Source organism: Eublepharis macularius, chromosome 2 (genome assembly GCF_028583425.1).
Source record: "Eublepharis macularius isolate TG4126 chromosome 2, MPM_Emac_v1.0, whole genome shotgun sequence".
Classification (NCBI taxonomy): Eukaryota; Metazoa; Chordata; class Lepidosauria; order Squamata; family Eublepharidae; genus Eublepharis; species Eublepharis macularius.
Genome location: NC_072791.1, coordinates 201,100,188 through 201,123,365, shown reverse-complemented (window position 1 = coordinate 201,123,365; position 23,178 = coordinate 201,100,188). Strand labels below are relative to the sequence as shown.

At 45.5% G+C, this 23,178-nt stretch overlaps 1 protein-coding gene across 1 annotated transcript in view; it reads left to right on the top strand.

Moving 5' to 3' along the window:
* The window catches only part of WIPF1 (WAS/WASL interacting protein family member 1), an 84,914-nt gene that overhangs the window by 55,451 nt on the left and 6,285 nt on the right, over window positions 1-23,178 (top strand). Inside the window, 7 exon segments of the mRNA XM_054971085.1 lie at window positions 7,361-7,448; window positions 12,719-12,848; window positions 13,120-13,287; window positions 16,538-17,311; window positions 19,232-19,356; window positions 19,358-19,457; window positions 20,488-20,601. Of these exon segments, the coding sequence (XP_054827060.1) occupies window positions 7,398-7,448; window positions 12,719-12,848; window positions 13,120-13,287; window positions 16,538-17,311; window positions 19,232-19,356; window positions 19,358-19,457; window positions 20,488-20,601 (1,462 nt within the window). The 5' untranslated portion in view covers window positions 7,361-7,397.

The following is a 23,178-nucleotide window of genomic DNA, read 5'->3' as shown; positions in this document are numbered from 1 at the left end:
CCCCACATACCCTCAGTTTCTCTTTCGCCGCCGATCGTTGAGGTTTACAGCTTTCTTCGTTCGCGATGTCTGAGAAGGCCTTGTTTAAGCGTTGCGAGACCTGCAATCATAAGATGACAAGGTCGGATGGTCATTCCGTTTGCTTATATTGCCTTGGAGAAACACACAACACTCAGGTGTGCAAGCATTGCCGCGCGTTTACCTCCAAGGCCAGGGCGGAACGGGCGGATCGTTTGCATGCCTTCCTCTGGCAGCGTGCGATGTCGGTCGAGGACCCTCCACCGAAGTCTTCGTCTGCTCCGTCTGCGTCCTCTCGTCCTCCTGTGGCGTCGGGTTCCAAGACTCCTCATTCACAACCGTCTCCGAGTCGCTCGGAGTCGAGGCCCGAGAGGATCCCTTCGGGTCGGAGTTTGTCGGAACCAACCGCTTCAGTTCCGAGACTTTTGGCAAGTCGACCTCCTTCGGTCTCGTCGGCTGTCCAGGCTTCACCTGCCCATGGAGCCCATAGAAGTTCGACCCCGTCGGTTCCGAGGTCGACTCCTCCAACTCATACAACCTCTACGGTTCCGATGACTTCGGATCCCTCTGCAAGGTCGAAGACCGTTCCTGAAAAGAAGAAGAAAAAGCATAAGCATTCCAGTAAGCATGATAAGGCAGTGTTGGAAGGTTTACTCACCTCTCCCCCGTCGGTTCCGATCGACTCCACTCCTGTCCAAGTGGAGCAGCGGGCAGAAGCAAGTGATCGTCCGCAGTCCAAGACTCCTCCGGACCGGGAGGCTCAGGAGGACGACGTCATACTCCTCGAGAAGCCTCTTACACCTTCGGGTCGGGCCCGAGCGGTCTCCTACAAATCAGGCTCGGTTCGGTCGGTTCGGAGTCGACAGAGTCGGTCTACCCATCGCTCTAGCTGTCGAAGCCCGCCGCAGTCCTACCGGAGCCGATCCAGGGAGAGTCGACGTCGAGATGAACCTGTTCCTCGTTACTTTAGTAGGGAGAGTTCATACTACTCTGACCGACATTATAGAGGTGCTTCGTTGTCTCCCTCATTTCGAGTCGGTTCCGATGTTGGATATGACCCGTCCCGCCTCCCGTCGGATCGGGTCTCTCCGCAGCCCCGGGCCCGCTACAGTGTTTCTCCTTTGTCGGAGTCACCTGAAAGGGAAATTGGGCCATCTGATGAGGCTTCGCCCACTGATGATTTTCGGGCCTATAACGAGTTGCTCCAAAGAATGGCGAAAGCCTTGGACCTTGAAGTGACTTCCACTGAATCTAAATTTACTGATAAGATATTGCAACATATCTATTCGGGATCTACTCCCTCGATTGCCTTTCCCCTTATAGAGGGGTTTGCTGATCTTTGGAAGAAACTGCAGTCTCGACCTGCGTCTGTTACCGCCACTAACCGGAAGGTGGAGAGCTTGTACAGGACCAAAGATGATGCTCACCCGTTCCTGGCCGTTCACCCTCCTCCATCTTCTCTTGTCACTGAGGAGATGCAAGCTCGGCCTCGCCAGGGCTCTCTGTCGGCTCCAACTGACAAGGATAGTAGAAAGATCGATGCCTTGGGCAGGAAGTTGTATACTTCAGCTACGTTTGGCATTAAAGTGGCGAATTATGCCGCGATGATGGCGGCCTATCAACTGTTTTTATGGAAGAAGGTGGCGTCTTTTCTTCCTAAGATTCCCGAAGACCAGCGCACCTTGCTTCGGGTCATTCAGGAGGAGGCTGTCCGCCTATCCAGACACCAGATCAATGTTGGGCGAAGTATGGCTGACACCGCATCTAGATCGCTCCTCTCCTCGGTGGTACTGCGCAGGTACGCTTGGCTTCGCACGACCGCCCTCCCAGTGGAGACGAGGAACAGGGTTGAGGACCTGCCGTTCGAGGGCACCACCCTGTTCTCAGAGAAAACTGACGAGTTCCTCTCTAAGAAGAGGACCGACCGTCTGACAGCCCGCTCGTATGGGGTTCTACACCAGCCGTCGCAGCAGTCTTCTCGCCCATACTATCGTTCCTTCCAGCGTGGCAGACAACACCGCTATCAGCCCTATCAAGGGTATGCTTACCAGCCGCGCAGGAACTACCAGAGCCCACAATCTGCCTTTCCCAGACGGAGGCAGGGCCAACGTCCCAAGCCTGGTTCCCAACAGCATCAGGCCAAGGACCAGGACCAATTGCATAAGCAATTCTGACAATCACAGGGACCTGACCCCACATTTGGGGACAGGCTTAATGCTTTCTTGGATGCATGGTGTTCAATTTGTTCCGATGTTTGGGTTTTGTCTATTATCCAGTTTGGTTATAAAGTTGAATTTCTTGGTTTACCTTACCTACGTCTCCCTGTGTTTTCTTCTGACCCCCCTCATTCAGAGATCCTGGGGGAGCTCTCAGCCCTCTTGCAGAAAGGGGCTATAGAGAAGGTTCCGGTTGCTTCAGCTGGTTTGGGGTTCTATTCCAACCTGTTTCTAGTGGAGAAGAAGGATGGTGGGCTTCGGCCTATCCTGGATCTCAGGGGATTGAATAAATTTATACGAGTTCGTAAATTCAAAATGGTTACTTTACAAATGGTTTTGACTTTGTTGCCCCGACAGTCGTGGTTTGCAGTCCTGGATCTGAAGGATGCGTATTTTCATATTTCAATTTTCCCTGAGCACAGAAAGTTTTTATGTTTTGTCTATGGTCAACGTGTTTTTCAATACAATGTTTTGCCCTTTGGGTTGGCCACTGCACCTAGAGTGTTCACTAAGTGTGTGGCAGTGGTGGTGGCTCATTTACGCCTCCAGGGCTGCCAAATCTTTCCTTATCTGGATGACTGGCTCTTGGTTGGTGATTCTGCTGAATCTGTGTCTAATCAGGTGTATCTCACTTTAAATTTATGTTTACGCCTGGGTCTTTTTGTTAATCAGAAGAAATCCAAGTTGACCCCTGTGCGCTCCATCCAATTTATTGGAGTAATTTTGGATGGTGTTAGGGATGCGGGCTTCTTACCTACAGAGCGTGCTTCAAAAATTAAGAGGCTTATTTCGACCCTTCAGAGGTGTCGTTTCCAATCTGTTCGCTTTATCCAGACCCTTTTGGGTTGCATGGCTTCTACTACAGCAGTGGTTCCACTGGCCAGGTTATTTATGCGACCCTTCCAATTGTGGTTCAATTCAGTGTTCTCACCGGCCCGTGATTCTCAAAATAGGAGACTTTCCGTCCCTAGGGGGGTGGTGTCCTCCCTGGAGTGGTGGCTGGATGATGCTAATTTATTTAAAGGGATGGAGTTTGGTTTTCAACAAACTCATCTGTCAGTTACTTCATATGCTTCCCTTTTCGGTTGGGGGGGCTCACTGTGCTGGCTTTTATGCCCATGGGTTATGGTCTGAGTCTGAACATGAGGAACATATTAATGTTCTTGAGTTACGGGCAATTTTATATGCATTGATCTCCTTTTCAGATGTCATGCGGAACAAGTCCATTCAAGTCCTGACAGACAACACGACGGCAATGTTTTACATCAACAAGCAAGGTGGCACGGCGTCTGTGGCTCTCTGCACAGAGGCGTTGAGACTCTGGAAGTGGGCCATAGATCATGCTGTGTGGCTGCATGCAGTTCACATCCCGGGGGTACAGAATTCCATGGCGGACCACCTAAGCAGACTCCACAGGGAAAACTACGAGTGGTCCCTCCAGGACAAGTATCTCGCCCCTATCTTCTCGGAATGGGGGACTCCAGAGTTGGACCTCTTTGCGACAGTGGAAAATCGCAAGGTCCTAGCTTATTGTTCCAGAGGAGGAGTAGGCCCAGAATCAAGTGGGGACGCGTTTCAATTAAGTTGGTCAGGTCCCCTGTGTTATGCCTTTCCTCCGTTCCCGCTTCTGGCACGGGTCCTCAGCAAGATCCAGAGCGACAGGGCGTCCGTCATCCTGGTGACCCCGTATTGGCCGAGGCAACCCTGGTTTCACTCCCTTCTGAGTCTGCAGACTCAATCAATCCGTCTCCCGGTGGTTCCCGATCTCCTGACCTGCGGGGGGGTTCTTCACCACGACATCAGGAGACTCAAACTCACAGTGTGGTTGATCAGACCGGGGCTGCCTTCTCCGAGGCTGTGACTAATGTTCTCTTAAATGCTAGACATTTGTCTACCAGACAGTCTTATGCCCTTAAGTGGGACAAATTTTCTGTGTGGTGTAGTCGCAGGGGTTTGGATCCTTTTGAGTCCACCCTTTCTGATATTTTGGACTTTTTGTGGGAGGTGAAACAGGAGGGTTTGGCCAACTCCTCAGTCAAGGTTTATCTGGCAGCCATCTCTGCTTTTCATCCTCCAGTGGATAGAAAATCTGTTTTTTCCCACTATTCTGCTAAATTATTTTTACGGGGGTTGAATAATTTGTTTCCCCCTGTGCGGGCTTTGGTCCCTCAGTGGTCATTGCCCCTGGTTCTGACTCGTTTGATGTCTAAGCCTTTTGAACCCTTGGCTTCCTGTCCACTCCGTTTTTTGTCCATGAAAGTGGCCTTTTTGGTTGCGGCTACTTCAGCCAGGAGGGTTGGGGAGCTAGCGGCGTTATCCTGCGAGCCCCCTTATTTGAAATTCCACCCTGAGAAGGTCGTTCTTCGTACAAAGGTCGAATTTTTGCCTAAAGTGGTAGCTCGTTTTCATTTGTCTCAAGAATTGGTTCTACCAGTTTTCTTTCCAACTCCGGCTTCTGAGGCAGAGACGGCCCTTCATTCTTTGGATGTTCGCAGGGCCATTTTATTTTATTTGGATAGGGTGAAACCGTTTAGGATTGACTCTAATTTATTTGTTTGTTTTGCTGGACAGAATAAGGGTAACCGGGCCTCGTCTCAGACTATCTCTAGATGGGTGGTCCAGGCTATACTGACTTGTTATTCTGCTGCTAACTTACCTTGTCCTTTGGAAGTGCATGCCCACTCCACCAGGTCCCAGGCGTCGTCAGCGGCTCTCTTCAGGGGTGTTCCACTCCAGGACATCTGCAGAGCGGCAACGTGGGCCTCGGCGGATACTTTCGTGAAGCATTATGCGCTGGACATCCTAGATAGAAAGGAGACAGCGGTGGGCACAGCTGTTCTGCACTCCATCTTTGAGTGATGCCTTGGCGTCACCTCCACCCAGGTATTTAGCTTTGGAATCTTCCCATGTGGGACTGCACAGGAAGACCGTAGATGAAAAACAGGTTTTACTTACCATAACTGTTGTTCATCTAGGTCTTCCGTGCAGGCACACATGCCCTCCCTCCTTCCCCGCTAACTCTCTTGGTACTTACCTTGCAGGGGGCGGCGAAAGAGGAACTGAGGGTATGTGGGGGGCGCTCCGCCTCTTAAGAGCCGTTTCGGCGGGAAAGCGGCCGCGCATGCGCGCTGGGAGGCGGGAGTGCCCCCTGGTGGTTTTTAGCTATTAAAATCTCCGGTATCGGCAGGCCTGCGCGTGCGCAGTCCCGTGTGTGCCTGCACGGAAGACCTAGATGAACAACAGTTATGGTAAGTAAAACCTGTTTATCTGTACACAAAATAATGAAATGCACCACTCTGCAGTTAATGCCTTTTGGAGTAATAATAACAACATTCGATTTATATACCGCCCTTCAGGACAACTTAATGCCCACTCAGAGCAGTTTACAAAGTATGCCATTATTATCCCCACAACAAAACACCCTGTGAGGTGGGTGGGGCTGAGAGAGCTCTGAGAGAGCCTGTGACTGACACAAGGTCACCCAGCTGGCTTCAAGTGGAGGAGTGGGGAATCAAACCCAGCTTTCCAGATTAGAGTCCAGCGCTCTTAACCACTACACCAAACTGGTAGTGAGTCTCTAGTCAATCAATTCCTATAGTCATACTTTTTAATCCCCTCTTCATGAAGATGCATCTTTGTAGCTCTGGAGGGGTGGTGTTGCATTCTTAAATCTATTTTTTCCCTTTAAGTACATCCTTGGAGAACCAAATTTAGCTGATCTGTATTCTTCATTTTGACTCAGGGCTATGACCTGCAAAGAGATGAATGAACTTAGTTTTAAGGGGCCAGAAGACACTGTACTACCTCAAGTCTTTGTACAAGGACCATGTGCCTGTCAAGGTCCTAAATCTTCATATACTGTTTGAAGACATTGCTACTAAAATAATACTTGCTTTTAAAAAATAAATCACTGTACAGAAATTAAAAACAAACCTTGCTTGCACCCTTGCTTAATAATGGGTTGACCTAGGAAAGAGGAGGGAGCACAAAACAATATTTTAATCTGTATTTTGCCACTTTAATTTTCTGATTAAACAAATTGATACTGTTACGGATTTTTGTAGGCAAGCGCTGTTAGCTATATGACATAGTAACTCCACAGACCACTGCAGCAGTGGAAAAAAACCCCTGTTGAACAGGATGGCTGTGGTTGCTGCGAGAAGTAATTTTTCCTGTTGACCATTTTTAACAGGAAGTTGAACAAATTCAACTAAATATATTACAATTTCTAATCCTTCAGGGTAAAATGGTGACTGGAAATAGTATATCAGATTTATGTCAGAAAAAATCAACGGTAGAGTGTTCAAAAAGCCAAGAGATAATATTTGATTAAATAATATTTCTATTGTTATTGACCTTTGCAATTTTAGTGTGAGAATTGGAGTGGGGAGAGATCGTTGCATAAACCTCTAAAATCACATTTCCCCATTGTAATGCAAATACTGGCTTGCCTCAGGGTTTTTTTCGCTGTAAATCTCATCTTTCTTCAGACAAAAATATATTCTATTTGTAGACACAATTTTAAAAACAAAACGGTTCAACCAAGATGACATCAAGATTTAGGACTGGATCCAGACTAAATTGGCGGTTTCCTCTGATTCCCTCTTCCTGCTGCTTGTCATTTCTCAGGGTCCCCTATTCCCCCCCTCCCCATTTTTGTGGAGATTGGTGAGCTGCAGTGGGACAGGGGGGGAGACAGAAAAGTTCTATTCTGCCTTTGGAAAATGTAGTCTGTATCTAGCCCTTGGGATGTCATGAAAGTGTGTTGATTAAGTATTGTCAGTGTACAAAAAATAAACTTGGTGATGATGTGTTAACAGATTACCAACATATCTTATTTACAAAGTGTGTGTGTACGGAGGGTTGGGGTGGGGGGAATCCCCAGAAGTAGTGCATTACCTTTTAATGAGCCAAAACACCACAATGATACAGTTTCCCCCCAATTTCCCCCCAAATGCCTTTCCACTAAATATTTTAGTACAAAACAGGGCTGTACTTGCTTGAAATTCTTTCTTGCTTTACCTCTTCTGCCACTCTCTAAAGAACTGACCGGCCTTGCTTCTTAATTCAGCCTATAGTTTGAATTTTCAGAAAGTTACATATGTGGTAATGTTCCTCATCAACAGGTTTCACTGTTGTGGAAGAGAGTTTCAAATTTAGACCATGCCTGTCCCACCTCCTCCAGCTCCTCCACCTCCTCCGACATTGGCTCTGGTAAGTTTCAGCTTCATTATAAAACTTGCATAGAAAAGTCTGTCCACTGCATGGAATAGTTGCATTTTTTCCTCCATGAAAAAGAAGTGTGTTGTAGGCGGTTGCGTGGTATGTAAGAGCCAAGCTACAAGTGACGCCTGACACAGGTTGGACACTTGTCAGCTTCCCTCTAGTTTTGATGGGAAATGCGGGCGTCCTGGTTTTACAGCTTGGCTCTCCATTACAGCTGCAAGACCGGGATGCCTACATTTCCCATCAAAACTTGAGGGAAGCTGACAAGTGTCCAACCTGTGTCAGGCGTCACTTGTAGCTTGGCTCTAAGTGTTAGCAGTTGGGTAGAATGGATGGTGGGCCTGTTCTTCCTCCAGAGGAGGAAGAAGCCCTGAGTTGAGCCCTGTGAATGGGGTTCCGTGCTTATTAAAATACACACACACAAAAGCCACGCTTCTTTTTCCTGCTTGCATCCAAATAGACATATAAGAACAGCAAGAAGAATACTGGACAAGCTACCAATCACAACTGATTAAACTGGCCATGACCGCATTGAGATGTTCTATCACATTTTAAGCTGTGAGGAGTAGTTAGCAGGTATAGTGAGTGTCAAATTGCGATCCGGGAGACCCAGTGTCAAATCCTGACTCTGCCATGGAAGCTTGCTGGGTGACTGTGGGCAGGCCACACATTCTAACCTTAACCTACCTCTGAGGATAAAATGGAGGCGAAGAGAATGATGTGAGCCACTTTGGATTCCCATAGTGGAGAAAGGTGGTATATAAATGAAGTAAGGAGAACAATAGATAGAACGTGCTCCAGTCAGAATTGCTGTCAAACACACTGCAGAGGTGTTGCTCTTTATACATTTCCTCGTGGTTAGTACAACCAGGAAGCAGGACTCACAAATGTATCGATGACTACTGGGAAATTTTGGGCAATTTTTTTGTCTCGCTGATGATAAGGTGGTCAAAATTCCCTTGCTGGTTAAAAGCACAGGCTTTCTGGCCCAGCATTGTGTTTCAGGACTAAAGGGTTTCTTAGAGATGCTTTACAGCCAGGGAAATAACCAAGGTGAATCGGTGTCAGGTGTCAACAATGTGCAGAGCTGTGTCAGTGCAGTAAAACAACTGCACAAGGTGTTTTGGTATATCTTATTTTGAGATCTTGTACATGCCGCTTTCTTTAAAAAAAACCGTGGTTGTTTGGCCTGCAAAAACGGTATGAACATGTCAGTTATTAGTACTGTTAAGTGGCACACTTTCAGTTGTGCAAGTGAGCCTTTTTATTCTAGCTCTTTGTTGATCTATTGCCCTGGAATTTTAATGAGGTTTGATTTTTTAATGGTAAAATTTTACTGATAACGCCCCCCCACCCCCACCCTGCACTACCCTGTCCTTTAGTTTGGCACTGCCTGAGGGCAAAGCTACAAGTGATGAATGACACTTGAACAGCAAGTGGATTGAGTGAAGGGCAAGTGAACTGGGAGAAATACACTTGCTATTCAAGTGTCATTCGTCATTTGTAGCTTGGCCCTGAGATGACAGCAGTTTCATTCAGTAGTCTGTGCTCAAGCAGTCTAAGTCTGCATGCTTCTCTAATAGAAGATTCTGAACAACAGATCTTATTTTTCAACAGATTCTGAACAACAGATCTTATTTCATTATTATCCTAGATCAAAGCGGAATTGTTAGTAGTAGCCTCTCTACTCCCATCCCTGTAAATTTGGCTATTAGGCAAGTGATGAACACCACATCTCCTGACATTGTTTCCCAAAAGCAACACCTTCACCCTACCATCTGTTCCCCCACCTCAGCATGAGCAAGGGTTGTTACAACTGTGGTATATTCTGAGGGCCAAGCTAGAAGTGACGAATTACACTTGAATGGCAAGTGAACAGACTCACATGTATTCCTCCCTGCTCACTTGCCCTTCAAGTGTAATTTGTCACTTCTAGCTTGGCCCTAGAGTGTTGGTGCAGAGTCTGAGGGCCAAGCTACAAGTGACGCCTGACACATGTTGGACACTTGTCATCTTCCCTCAAGTTTTGATGGGAAATGTAGGCATCCTGGTCTTGCAGCTTGGCTGTCCCACTACTGTCCAATGGACTTTTCAACTGTCACTTGTCCAGCATTCCGCCAAGCTGCCTACGGGTCAAGCTACAAGTGATGAATGACACTTGCCTGGCAAGTGAACAGACTCATGTGCATTCCTCCCTGTTCACTTGCCATTCACTTGCACTCCACTTGATCAAGTAGAGTGCAAGTGAATGGCAAGTGAACAGGGAGGAATACACGTGAGTCTGTTCACTTGCCAGGCAAGTGTCTTTCGTCACTTGTAGCTTGGCCCAAAATTGCCCATCAAAACTTGAGGGAAGCTGACAAGTGTCCAACCTGTGTCATTCGTCACTTGTAGTTTGGCCCTGAGGCTCCAATCTCCACTCAACAATAATGTTTGCTGTGACCTTGGGCCGATTGACCTGACCTACCTCACAGAGTGGCTGTGAAGATAAAACGTGGGAAGGGAAGGGAAACCGTATGTGCTGCCCTGAGCTCTTTGGAGGAAGGATGGGATGTAAATATTTTTTTAAAAATGGAAAAGTAGAAAATAATCTAGAACGGAAATCTCCTAAATGATTGTGCTCGAGAGGGGAAAATATGCTTACTTCGTGGAATCTTGAACAAGCATGAGTCAGTTTTTGAACATCTGGGAAAATTTAAGCTGCTTCATAATTCGCTTTTTATTTTTTATGTTAAGCATATTATGGAACTATATACTTTTTTTAAAAAAAGCAATACCCAACGGACTTTAAATGCAAGACGCTGTGAAAGTGGACTGGCCCTGTGCTGTTTGATGCAGCCAATCAAAACTCTTCTTTGAGTGGTTTTAATAAAAACATTGTCCTCAACAATTTTATTCCCTTACAAATATATCCAGGACATCCTGTTTTGGGATACTGAATAGTGGAAATACAAGTCTTTAAGAAAAGGAGCCTCTCTAAGCAAACTGTCATTTTTTAAAATCAGAAATAAGCTTTCAGGGATCCTTGACACTTCTTTGAGCGTCTAAAGGCAACTATTTGGTAGCTCTTGTTTTTCACAGCTTTCATAAGATGTTAGTTTTTGTTTCTGGGATGTATAGATGCAGCTCAAGCTATTTTGCCACCTGAGATGGCAGCCCTAGTTGCCATTGCTGCACACACACACACCCGTGCCTCTCTGCTACCATTGTTCTACCCAGAAGCTAGAAGTAACAAACACTTACCTCGCATTGCTGCTTGATGGAGCAGCAGGAACAAAATGGGGAGTGGGGATCGGCACCAAGATCATGATGACATCACTTCTGGTGTAAACTGGCAAGATGCTCTGTGATTCACCTGAAACTCTTATGATTTTACCATAGAGTCTCAGGAGAAGCCTAGATCATCACCGCCTATCCATTGGCTTCTGGCTGCAGGCTAGAAGTGGCATGTGGTGCAACACTGTCAAGACTTTGCCCTGTCCCATCTCATGAGGGTTGCCAGCAATGGGCTGGCAAATATAGGAGGAGATCATCTTCCTTCTTTATTTTCTATATTGCCTTCTTAAAAATACAGCACCAAGCAGCACACTTCCTACAGGGCTTTCTGAATTTTCACAAGGTTATGTCCTCTTACAAGAGTTTGGCCACCATTTTGTATTCCCTGGCCAGCAGTGGTGGCTGAAACATTATGAGAAGTTGGGAACCGTAACATGTGGCTTGCCCTGCTATGGTTTGTGGAAGTGAAAAATGGAGAAAGATTATCTTCTTTGGCTTTCAGGCAAAGGGGCAGCTGGCTTGCTGTTGGCAACCAGGACATGAACTTGCCACCCCCAGAATCTGCTGCCTGAGGCAACCGCTTCAGGTCACTGCATTATAAAGCCTGCCCTGTTCCACTATTTAAATGTCACCACAGGAAACTGCAGTATAGCCACAGTGGTAGCTACAGCAAACAGTTTCTGTGTACAGTAGATCTCTATCATGGATACAACCAAGTACGCAGGAAAGTTATTCAGATCTTTTCCTTGTTAATAGAAATCTGTCCCCGAACACCTTTAAAATGTTTTCCACCGTGCTGCCTTCCTATTAAATGGAAACAATAGAGCTCATTCACACATTTACTCCTTTACATGGACAACCCACGTTCTCCAGAGATATCACAAAGGTATATCAACAGTTGAGTAAAGTATGGTTTGGCATGAAGTTTTGGGAAGTATTTTGAATAATAATTCAACAAAACTATCAAATGTGGATACTATCACTACAGTTATCCCCAGCCATAGCTATTTTGTAATGGCTTCGGAGGGCATTGTGAAGCATCCCTACAGTGAGGTGTGTCACGACAAATTACTTTAAAGATGGGCATCTCTGATTGGCTCCAGACCAACCGCACTAGTTCTCTGAAAACATGCCTCAGAATTACCCCAAACATTACAAGAGAAGATCAAAGTTTTGAACATTTTTCTTTCAGAGAAGCTTATCCGTCTTTATTGATTGTCCTTGGAAAGCCCTTGATAAGCTTTTGAGGAATGGTAGAATCCTCAGTGTTCCCTGGAGCACAGCTTGAAAGCAACTGATGTAGAAGAGAAAGATCTGGTTTCTCCACAACAAATTATCAACAATTGCATGTTACATGACTATCTTTCAGAAAGGGCCTTAAGGACACAATCTTGAAAGTTCCTTTAGGCATGTGAAGCAAGGCTTCGCTTACTCAACATGTCCATAGCAGCTACAAGGAGGGATAGTAAATTCAGAAAAGTGACTTGCCATGCAAGGTGGAAGATAGTTCAAGAACTGGAGGCGAGGGGCGGGGGTGGAATCAGAAGCTTTTCTGTGTGCATGTTACAAATTTATCTTTTCCTGAGAACTGCAGTCTTAAGATGAATGTCAAATAAAAGTCAGGAACTGTAAAAAAAAGAGCTACGGAGGATTTTGTGCTTCTCTGAAAGGCTAACAGATTGCTTGTGGTATATGCTTGTTAAGTCTAGAAATACTTATTTGGATATGTAAAATTGTAATGATATTTGTGAGTTCTGAGATGTAAGGGGGGAACCTTTCACAATAGTATCTGTTGTACGAATGGAGAAGAGCATTCATGTAGAACATTTACTGGAATGCTCAGAATTTCCCATTTGTTAAAAAAAATTGCGGTTAACCTTGTTGTTAACAGATAACGGGGAGATCAGTTCCTCTATCATGTTTTGTGCTTAAGTGCTTCTTATTCTGGCTGTACCTAATCTTTTATTATTGTTATTTTGCAGGCCAGTACAGAGAAGCCTGTTTTAAACAGGTCAGAGCAAGCAGGGAGAAATGCTCTTCTGTCCGATATTACCAAAGGAAAAAAGCTCAAAAAGGCTGTTACCAATGATAGAAGTGCCCCAGTAATTGAGAGTAAGTATACTTGAATATCGCTTAATGGGCTAGAAACACAGCAAAATCCCTACACTACTAACTGAGCAGCTTTAAATTTGCAAATGTTGTTTGTGGGGTTCTGAATCCACATGAGCAAAACCTGCAATATTCCCTGTTTATTTTAACTCAAGTGGCTCTTTTGATCAGGGATGATCATAATTTAATTAAAACTGTGTGCAAACAACCTACAAGTTGTATTCTATTGTTGGTTAACATTCTCACTCCCCCCTCCCGACTTGTTTAACTGCAGATCCTAAAGGAGGAGGCAGCAGTGGGAACAGCGGTGGCTTTAGTGGTGGCGGTGGTGGCAGCAGCGGTGGTGGCAACAGTAGCTACAGTGGAGGTGGACCGCCTGGCTTAGGAGGCCTCTTCCAGTCAGGGATGCCAAAACTCAGGTCTACGGCAAACAGAGATAATGGTAAGAAGAGCGAGATATTAGGGAATGTTACGCTTGGTGACTTTTCTGCCCAACACAGTAAGATAAGAAAATATGCCACCCCTCATGCAGATCAGTCTTTGTTTGCCAGTAGCATGGCTATAGATTAGTCCTTGATTCTGAGAATGTGCCAGGAGAAATGTTCTATTATAATGTCTGAATTTATGTCCTTCTTGTATGGGATTCAGAAACAACAAACCTGAGCTTTGTTTTGTTTTGTCTTCTCTCATCTCTCTCTTTCCCTTCAATGGAGGGGGAAGGGAAGATAATTGCTCTGAATTCCTCGGAGGAGGAGCAGCATCAACATGTAATTGGTAGATCACCATTTCGAGTTGGTTAATTGCTGTGTTCTGTCCCTCCCCCCACAGCTTTCATTTTGCCGTCATTAGTATCACCACAGTTGTAGCTGGGTTTCATGGCACTCAGTAGGACAGACCCTAAGGTTATCAATAAAATCAAACCGAAGCACAGGAATGGATTCTTCCCAGAACCAAAGTGAAGGAAGGCGACCAAACCACATCAAATAATCACATCCATTCCACCCAAACCAAACTGAAGCAACGGACACCACTGCAACATAGCCCAACAGAAGCAAACTGAAGCAAGAGAGAGCCTTGTGCTTGTGGTTGGGTATTGCTAAGTTCTGTTATGTGGTGTTACCTCACTGGCTGAACCCAGCATCTGGCTGCTGTGAATGATAGCGCCCAGATACCTGGGATAGCCCCCAAATATTTTTCCCCATAGGGAATAATGGAGAGTGGGGGGGCACCTTCTTTGGGGGTCCATAAAATTGGACCCTGGGATCCAATCTTCATGAAACTCAGGGGATCTTTAGAGGACAGTCAGGAGCAAGTTCCCTCCAGATTTGGTGAGGTTTGGTTGAAAATCACCCCTCTAGCCCACTAGATAGCTCCCAGAGTGATTTTCCTATAGAAAACGATTGAATTTTACCAATTTTTTTTAAAGAAATTGGTAAAATTCGGGATACCTGATTTTTTATTTGGAATACCTGAATTTTACCAAATCAGCCAAAATTCAGTATTTTAATCCAAATTCTGAATCGAACTGCACACTCCTGCTGAGCACCAGATCACACGTTATTTACTCATTTAATTCATTTATACTCCACTTTTCTCACTAACCGGGCCCAAAGTAACTTACAGCATTCTCCTCTCCTCTTCATCCTCACAATAGGCCTATGAGGTTGGTTACTGTTGGCGGTGGAGGTTAAAAAAGAGATAAGTAAGGTAGCAGTTTGATAATAGCGCATTGGAAATAAGTAGACAGACTTCTGTGGTTTTAGCTCTATAAAAATACTTTTCTACATAACGGGAAAAGGGTACATCTGGTGAGAAAATAATAGCTAACTAACTACATCTTGATGGCTAGACTAGGAGCTTAGAGAGAGAAATTTAGAGACTTAAGACTGAGCAAAGACTTAGTCTGAAACAAAGAGCAATACAACTTTAGTTTGGTGTAGTGGTTAAGAGCGTGGGGCTCTAATCTGGAGAGCCGGGTTTGATTCCTCACTCCTCCACTTGAAGCCAGCTGGGTGACCTTGGGTCAGTCACAGCTCTCTCAGAGCTCTCTCAGCCCCACCCATCTCACAGGGTGTTTTGTTGTGGGGATAATAATGGCATATTTTGTAAACTGCTCTGAGTGGGCATTAAGTTGTCCTGAAGGGCGGTATATAAATCGAATGTTGTTGTTATTATATATGTTGCTAGCTAATTGCCCCTTCCAATAAACTAGCTCATCCAATAGACAATCCTAGGTTCCTTCATTTATACTAAAGACTCCCCTTTCCATGGTGGGAACTTTTACTTTTTTATTTATTTATTTATTCAATTTATATACCGCCCATGCTAACTAGCTATCTGACTAAACAAACAGAATAACAATTTAACTCTTTCATGACTGAACGTAGGACACTTAGAAAAATCCCAGCAGTCACGCTGAGAGTATGTGACTGGCCCAGGGACACCCAGAAAATTTCCATGACACAGTGGGAATTGAAATCTGGGTCTCCCAGGTCCTGGTGTGATGCTCTAGCCACTGTACAATGCTGGTGTACTGTTGCTCCGATTATTACCACTAGTGTGATAGTGATCTACAACACAATGTTATGTTTTCAACAAGTTGTGTCTGGGGTCCCTGACTCCCTTTCCCTGCAGCCACACAGCAACTGGAAAGAACCACTTTTAAAACAGGAGCTAGATTTGGCCCAGGCCTGCCGTGGGGAGAGAAGGGGGCTTCTGCTTCCCCGACTGCACGGCTTTCCTGAGTCAATATGGCCCTGTTATTTGCCCCATTTTGGAATTGCTGTATTAAAAAACGTGGTGTGTAGTTTGGTCCTGAGCGGGGATGGGAACCCAGTTTTCCTTGGTTGAAGTCCAACCAGTAGATTGCTGTTCCAGGCCATATTGGTTTTGAATGGATCAGAAAGACTGTGCAAATTCCCACTGTGAGTATTGCAAGATGTTGTTGGAAATATATGTCCAAACACGAGTGTTTCTGTCGAGCCATAATATGCCTTCAGTCCCATGAGCTAGTTTGGTTCCCAGCCGCATTTATGGGCCATAGAATAGGCCAAACAATCTAGCAGTGCAATCATAACCAGAGCTACTGATTTCCGCTTATATAGCAGAATGTAGCTCTGCTTGAGATTTCACTGTAATTCAGGGCAGATTGGAGCCTTCCTGATTGGTGACATCCACTGCAAGAACTCAAACTTAGTGGCCTGCAAGGTGATCTTTCCGCCTGTGTTGATTCAACAAAGTCTTTCAGAGCTGGTATTATCTGTTATGTCACAAGCTATTTGTGGATCCCCTCTTAATCTCCATAGCATTTAGTATGCCGGAGCTTCTCTGAGAGACTCTCTCTTTCTGCAGAAAGGCTAGTGATAGACACCAAATCCTCCCCACTGTGTAGATCCTGTCAGTTTTGCAGCAGGTTAGCAACTATGCAAGGTTTGCAGTGTTTACAATTGCTTGTTGGGGGCGGGGGAGAGAAAGAGGCTAGTGCGGGAGAAAATGGAGCATGCGTTGTGCGCATGCACTGCAAATCCTAGCTGATCATCTTTTTGTGGCTTTTCTAAAGAGATCTCCAGACCCCAATTCTTCTTTAGGTTCTTGAACTGATACAAATGTTTCTACAGTTTTGCAACCATCTGTTCATCGTTCATTATAAACAGTCCTTTTAATGCCATTTCCCCCCATCTTTGCATTCTCAGATTCTCCAGGGGGCAGAGGTCCAGTTTTTCCACCCGGAGGAAGAGTGACATTGGCAAAGCCCTTTTCACCCTCAGGCGGTGTAGGGAGATTTCCAGGGCCTTCTGTTGGGCAAAGAACTCCAACTCCAGAGCCACAAAGAAATCGAATGCCTCCCCCAAGGCCCGATGCCAGTTGTAAGCCTGACGCAGCTGTCCCTCCTGTGCCAAATACTCCGAGACCTGTCCCATCAAGTCTGTACAATAGAGGGCCGCCTCCTGTGCCAGCAACATCTAGGCAAGCCAGTTTAGGGCTTACGCCACCACCTTTCCCAGGAAATAGAAGTGTAGGATTGGGAGGAAATGTTCGCCAGTCAACACCAGGTGGTTATTCTCCTTTTGCAAACCGTCCGCCTCTTCCTCCCACACCAGGCAGGGTGGCAGAAGATAAGCCACCTCCACCACCACCACCAGCAGTGAACAGGCCACCTCTTAATAGAGAGCCTTCCTTGCCACCTCCTCCACCTCAAAACAGCAAGCCTCCGGTACCTTCCACACCTCGGCCATCTTTTGCCTCACAAGCTCCCCCTCCCCCTCCTCCTCCAAGTCGGCCAGGCCCACCTCCGGTTCCACCAACAGCCAGCGGAAATGACGAAATGCCACGACTTCCTCAAAGGAATTCATCTCTAGCCTTTCCTTCTCCACCAAGCTTGCCAGGCTCTGTCCGTTCCGGACCTCTTCCACCCCCACCGAACGAGAGGCCGCCACCTCCTGTAAGAGACCCGCCCAGTAGATCAGGTAAGGCCATCTGGTAAAAACACGAACGGAACTAACACGGTGGTGTAACATGAGAGTTTGAAGATTTGACTTCAGTCCATACCTTTAAAAATCCCATGTGGGATTTTAAAGTCTATAAACTGGAACTGGATGTCATGTTTATCTCATGCACCACACTTCTATAATGGTCAAGGTGCTAAGTAATATCCAGAGATGAGATCTGGATGTGGGAAAGGATCCAGTCCCCGTGCATCACTTGATAGGTATTTATTTTATTTACATTAATTATAGCCTACCTGTCTCACTGAGACTCAAAGTAGATTACGTAGTGTTAATCAATGGGACATCCAATAAACAATGTGGTAGGGTTTGGCTATCATAAAATCTGAAAACAGGCATAAATCTGATACAGAACTAAAAGAGAGCTTAAGCAATTAAATAGCAGGAGCATACTTACAGCAACAGTCCGTACACAATAGTCTACAGTCGCTATCTTTTTACCAAGCATCTTTCAGAACCGTTTCCTTTTACTACAGCCCTATTGGTGGTCCTGAATAAATCGGTCGTGCGTAGTTTACAGAAAGCCAGGAGAGTGGGAGCCTCCCTAACCTCATCAAGCAGGCCGTGCCGTCAAGTGGGAGTCACAATACAGAATGTGTTTGTATGGGCAGCTGTTGTTTTTGCCCATTTGCCTGTAGAAGGCACTGTTCAGATGAGTGAAGCTGATGTGGTAGAACATAGGGAGAAGAGATTCCATAGATATGATGGACCAAGACCATGAAGGCCTTTGTATGGGATAACCGATACCTTGAATTGAGCCCGGTAACGGATGGGTAGCCGGTGGAGTGGCTGCAGAATAGATCACATGTAATGTTATCAGATCTTTGAAGCCTCCTTACCACATACAAAGCCCATTAAAAAAAATACCTTGCCATTCAAATGGCTAGTATTCACGATCAAAAATAGTGGTTTCACTTAAAAGACAGCATCTGAATGTAAAACAAAGCTATGCAAGATATCCTCTAGAATTGGTTTTAGACATATTTTCCTGCCATTCATTCTAGTGCACTGACACTGAGAAGTGAACAAACTGTATTTGAGACCTGTTTGCTCTTCGTAATTTACCACCAAACACAGGTGCGGTTCCAACTACCAGGAGAATAAAGCAAGCAAAAATATTCTTATAAGCAAGAAAATGATATAACACTCATCATTTTGAATCTAACACAAGCAAAACATAGTCCAGAAGTTCTCTGCCGGCATGGTGGTCCATGGCTCAAAGCAGCTTACAAATCCAAACTTAAAACGTTACAAAGTACAATCGAACCACAAATAACAACCCCCAAACTTTGTTGTAGGGGCCTGCGAGCAACCTCATTGAGCCTTCAGTGGGCAACATTACAAAATGCCTGCAAGTCAGCTTTTGGTTCAATGAAATGTTTGTGGGCTGGTGGTGACAGATTGCAATTTTTGTTGAGGATCAAGAAAACTTTCAGGTAATGATGTCATTGCCTGAGTGGACTAATACTTATCCAGTTGAAATAAATTGTGGTGGGTGATCCTTGTTACCCTCTGCAAGTCGCTGTGGCATTGGGGATAGCAATAGGGGAAACCATCTGACGCCAGTACTGTGGAATATGTAAGCCAGCGTATCATGGATTTTATTTGTGGGGTGTGTTAGTATTCTGGATGTGGCGGATGATAAGAAGATGACGCACGTTTCCCTGGTTGATTCTAGGAAGCCTAAATCTTCAACTCTCGTTTCCTCATCTTTCTCCCCTCTTTATATATCTTCTTTGTGTATCTACTTTTACTTCTCCATATAAAAAATCATCTGTCTTGTCCAACTGTGCTGAAAAGCAGAGAGAGTGAGAGTGCGATGAGGCCCAGTGTTGTGCTAAAATGTAATTTGTTGTTGATTTTGCATCTTTTATGCTTCAGGACCCTTTCCTCCTCCACCACCACCAATCAGCAGAAATGGTAGCACTTCACGGGCATTGCCGACTACTCCACAGTTACCTTCCCGAGGAGCATTTGATAAACACCGAAGTGGACCAGTGCCGCCACCCCCCTCCTGACAGGCCTGGGGGCGGACCGGCACCTCCCCCTCCGCCTCCCCCTCCATCATCAGCTCTCCGAAACGGGTTCCAGGATTCTTCACATGACGGTTAGTATGAATAGAAAAGAACAAATTGGGATCATCAGCCTTCCTGTGAAACCCATTAACAGAAAACGGACCACACAGGAATGTATAACCTTGGAATGAACGGAATGAGTTTTTATGATGCCCCTTTAGCAGAACACTCTCTGAATTGTGTTTCTTAATCCTTCCACACAAACTCTTTAGAACTTGTTTACAACATTGAGCAAGTTCCTAAAATGTGTCAAGCCCATGAATGTTTTCAGCATTGTGTCAGGTAGGCAGCCATGGTGGTCTGTAGTTGAAGAGATTTGGGGCCAGTAGTATCAACTAGATTTCCAGAGTATGAGCTTTCGAGAGTCAGAGCTCCCTTTGTCAGTATTGTAGTAACAGACGCTTAACACCAAGCTTGTGAATTAATATTTATTCTGGCAGGATGTGTATATAAGTAAGAGAGAACCGCCGGCATAGATGAGACTTCCCCATTGCAGGTTGTAGAAAAATGGGGGGGAACTCTGTTCCTTCTACCAGAATTGGCACTAGAGGAACCACTGGCCTCTGGATCATGTCCAGTTCCAATCATGCCCAGTATTTTGGTCCTTATTCATAGTTTAGGATCCATGAAAAGGCCTGTTTTGGAGGGTGTGTGTGTGTTTTTTTTGCAAGGGTAAGGGAAAGGGTTTAAGAGGTGTAGACGAAATGTAAGAGTAATTTCAGTTTAACATGTTACACGAAATATACTATACTATACTATACTATACTATACTATACTATACTATACTATACTATACTATACTATACTATAAAATAAAGTACAAAGTACAGTTAGGTGCTGACTAATTGAGCTGTGTTTCCCAAGGGGACCATTTAAGAGCACCACCTATTCTGATTGGGAGGGGCCAAAGACAGAGAAAACTTTGTAAGAAGAACGTAAAAATATACCTAATAGTTGGATTCCAAGCGGTGGAATCTGATGTTAAGGGGAAGCCTTCCTGCCATTAACATGGCATAGCATGTAATGGGAAGTTACAGAGAATTTTTTCTTGTTTCTATCCAGATGAGTGGGAGAGCCGGTTTTCCTTCCATCCTCTGTCTGACTTGCCACCTCCAGAGCCATACACGCCCACAAACAAAAGCTACCCCAGTAAACTGGCAAGAAACGACAACAGAAGTAAGTCTTTATGTTAGAGACACTTGATAGTGATGCCTTTGGTAATTACTGAAAGAGAACTGTATAAGGTGCTTCAAACACATTATAGAAAAGTTGGATAAATAAGCATTGGCAAATGAAAGAGAAATGAAAATGGCAAGGTTGAGAATGGAGAGAAGAGTCCTGGGCTTTACTGAGGGGTGATTTGCATGCGGTTTTGAGTTCTTGCCACCGCTGACTATCTAGTTGGCTCGTCTGAGTAACCCCCTTCCATTGGTAAATGGCTCGAGAACTATAGCCAGTCCATGAAAAGCAGCCATGTGTGCAAGCCAGGCTCCAGTGACAATTCTGAAGACTGGTGTGGAGACAGGCGCTCAGACTAGAATATGCTACATACCCGAGTCCTCCATGAAGATGGGGCCCCATTTTGGAGCCTTTTTGAAAAGTTTTAAAATTGCAGCGGGGGCCCAATCCTGCTGGGGACCTTGCAGGGGAATAAGAGGGGATTGGGGGAAACAGGAGTCCCCTTTCCGTCCTCATCATACCGTGGTCCCTGACAAGATTCCACACACACCCTTTGGCGATTTTAAGGTTATAAAAAGGGGTTTTAAGATGGTGCCACATTCTCATGGCGGACTCCGGGATGCGGTATTGTCTAGCTTGGCCTTCATTCTTTGCTTCCGTTCATCTTCAATGTGCTTCCCCCCCCCCCCATCACCTACCCTCCCAATCTTTATTCTTTCGTTTTCCTTCTAGACCTTTTGCTCGATCTCCTGTCCAGTCTTTCCTCCCACCAACAACCTCCCCCTGTGTGCATGCACATGCTCTCTATCTCCTACACTCTCGATCTGTTTCTTTTTCTCTCCCTTTTCCCTCCCAGCCCCCCTGGCCTGGCCACTCAACCCCTGCTATTTCCGCACTCATGCTTCTCGCCTACTCGTGTTCCTATAGCAACACAAAATACCACCCAATTTTTTTCCTCCCCTGATGTCAGATACTGCTGTTCTAAATTTTTGAAGAAGGGGGCAATTCTCCATTAAAAAAAACATAACCTGGTAACAGGCATTTAATAGCAACAGAAACATGTTGGGATTGCAGTACATTATCTCTTAGTGGTTCTACATCTGGAAGGTTTGCTAGGGTTGTGACGGATTTCTACAAAATATTAAAGCACTCAGAAAAGTAATCTCCATGCTGACAAAATGCCTATCGTTTTTCTGCATCAGCAACTACTCAAAATGATGGTTTGAATCTATCTTTAAATTCTGATCTGCACATGCAGCTCAATGAGATGGTAGAATTCAGGGGTGGTGGGATAAATAACCACTTCAAACTGCAGGGGCAGGAGGTCACACTTTTTTGATGTTTTATGCAGGGGTCATTTCGTAGAAAAAGAACTGCAGGAACTCATTAGCATATCTCATTAGCATATGCCACACCCCCTAACATCACCGGAAGTGTATCAGAAGGCAACATCCACCCCTCAGGCCCCTTTCCCCAAAAATCTCCAGGTATTTCCTGAAAATAAAGCAGAATGAACTCAAAGCAGCTTACCCTCCTTTGGAGATCCAGGCCCAGTAGGCCGGCTTACACGCACGCACGCACGTACGCACGCACGCACTCACTTACTCACTCTCTCTCTCTCTCTCTCTCTCTCTCTCTCTCTCTCTCTCTCTCTCTCTCACACACACACACACACACACTCACGAGTCACGAATGAAAATACAGCAGCAGAATGAATTGAAGCAGCTTAGCCTCCTTTAGAGGGGAGGGAGAGGGGAGGAAAAGGAATCACGTGGGCACTTTTCAGCTCTACAGGAACGCCCTACTGCTCACCATGCAGCTCACAAGATAAAACAGTTTGATCAAATCATAATAACAACAGTCTAAAAATGTCAACAATGAACCATAAAAACAAGCCCATAAAAGAACAACAAAAATGACATTCATAAAACAATCCTTGGATTAGAAGCATGCTATAAAAAGATGAAACTCTTCAGCGTGAAAACCTGGGTAAAAAGAAATGTTTTGTCTTGGTGTTGCAGTATATTTTTTCACCCCACTAGGGCTGAAAACAAACAAACGTGCTTTGTAATGCTTCCAAAGCTGGCATAAGCCATGTGATGAACACTGATAATGATGCAGGACAAAAAAAAAGAATAAATGCATTGGGCTACAGTACTGTGGTCAAGCCTTAGGGTCAAGTTAGACGAGGCGCCAGGTATGGTTTCCTCCCAGCGGCCAGTGATGCAGCTTTATCTGGGAACTGTAGTTTTCAAAGACGAAGCCACGTGAGCGAGCTGGAGAGACAGGAAGGATTCCCTCACTGCTGCCTCTGCCGGATGCTTGGCCAGCTTCCTCCCTCCCCTCAGCACTCTGGCTGCTCAGTTAGTTCCTCCCTGCTCCCCCAGCTCTGGATGGCAGCATGGAGGTGGCTGCACGTCTGAGGCTGCGCCGCCATTGTGTGCTTCCTCCTGCTTTTGCTCCCTCTGGGAGTGCGTGCATGCTGCCACCCAGAACACTGCGGGGGGGCGCGCGGGGGGGCATCTAGAGCATGGGGAGAGGGAAGAAACCAACTGAGCAGGTGGCAGAGGCAAT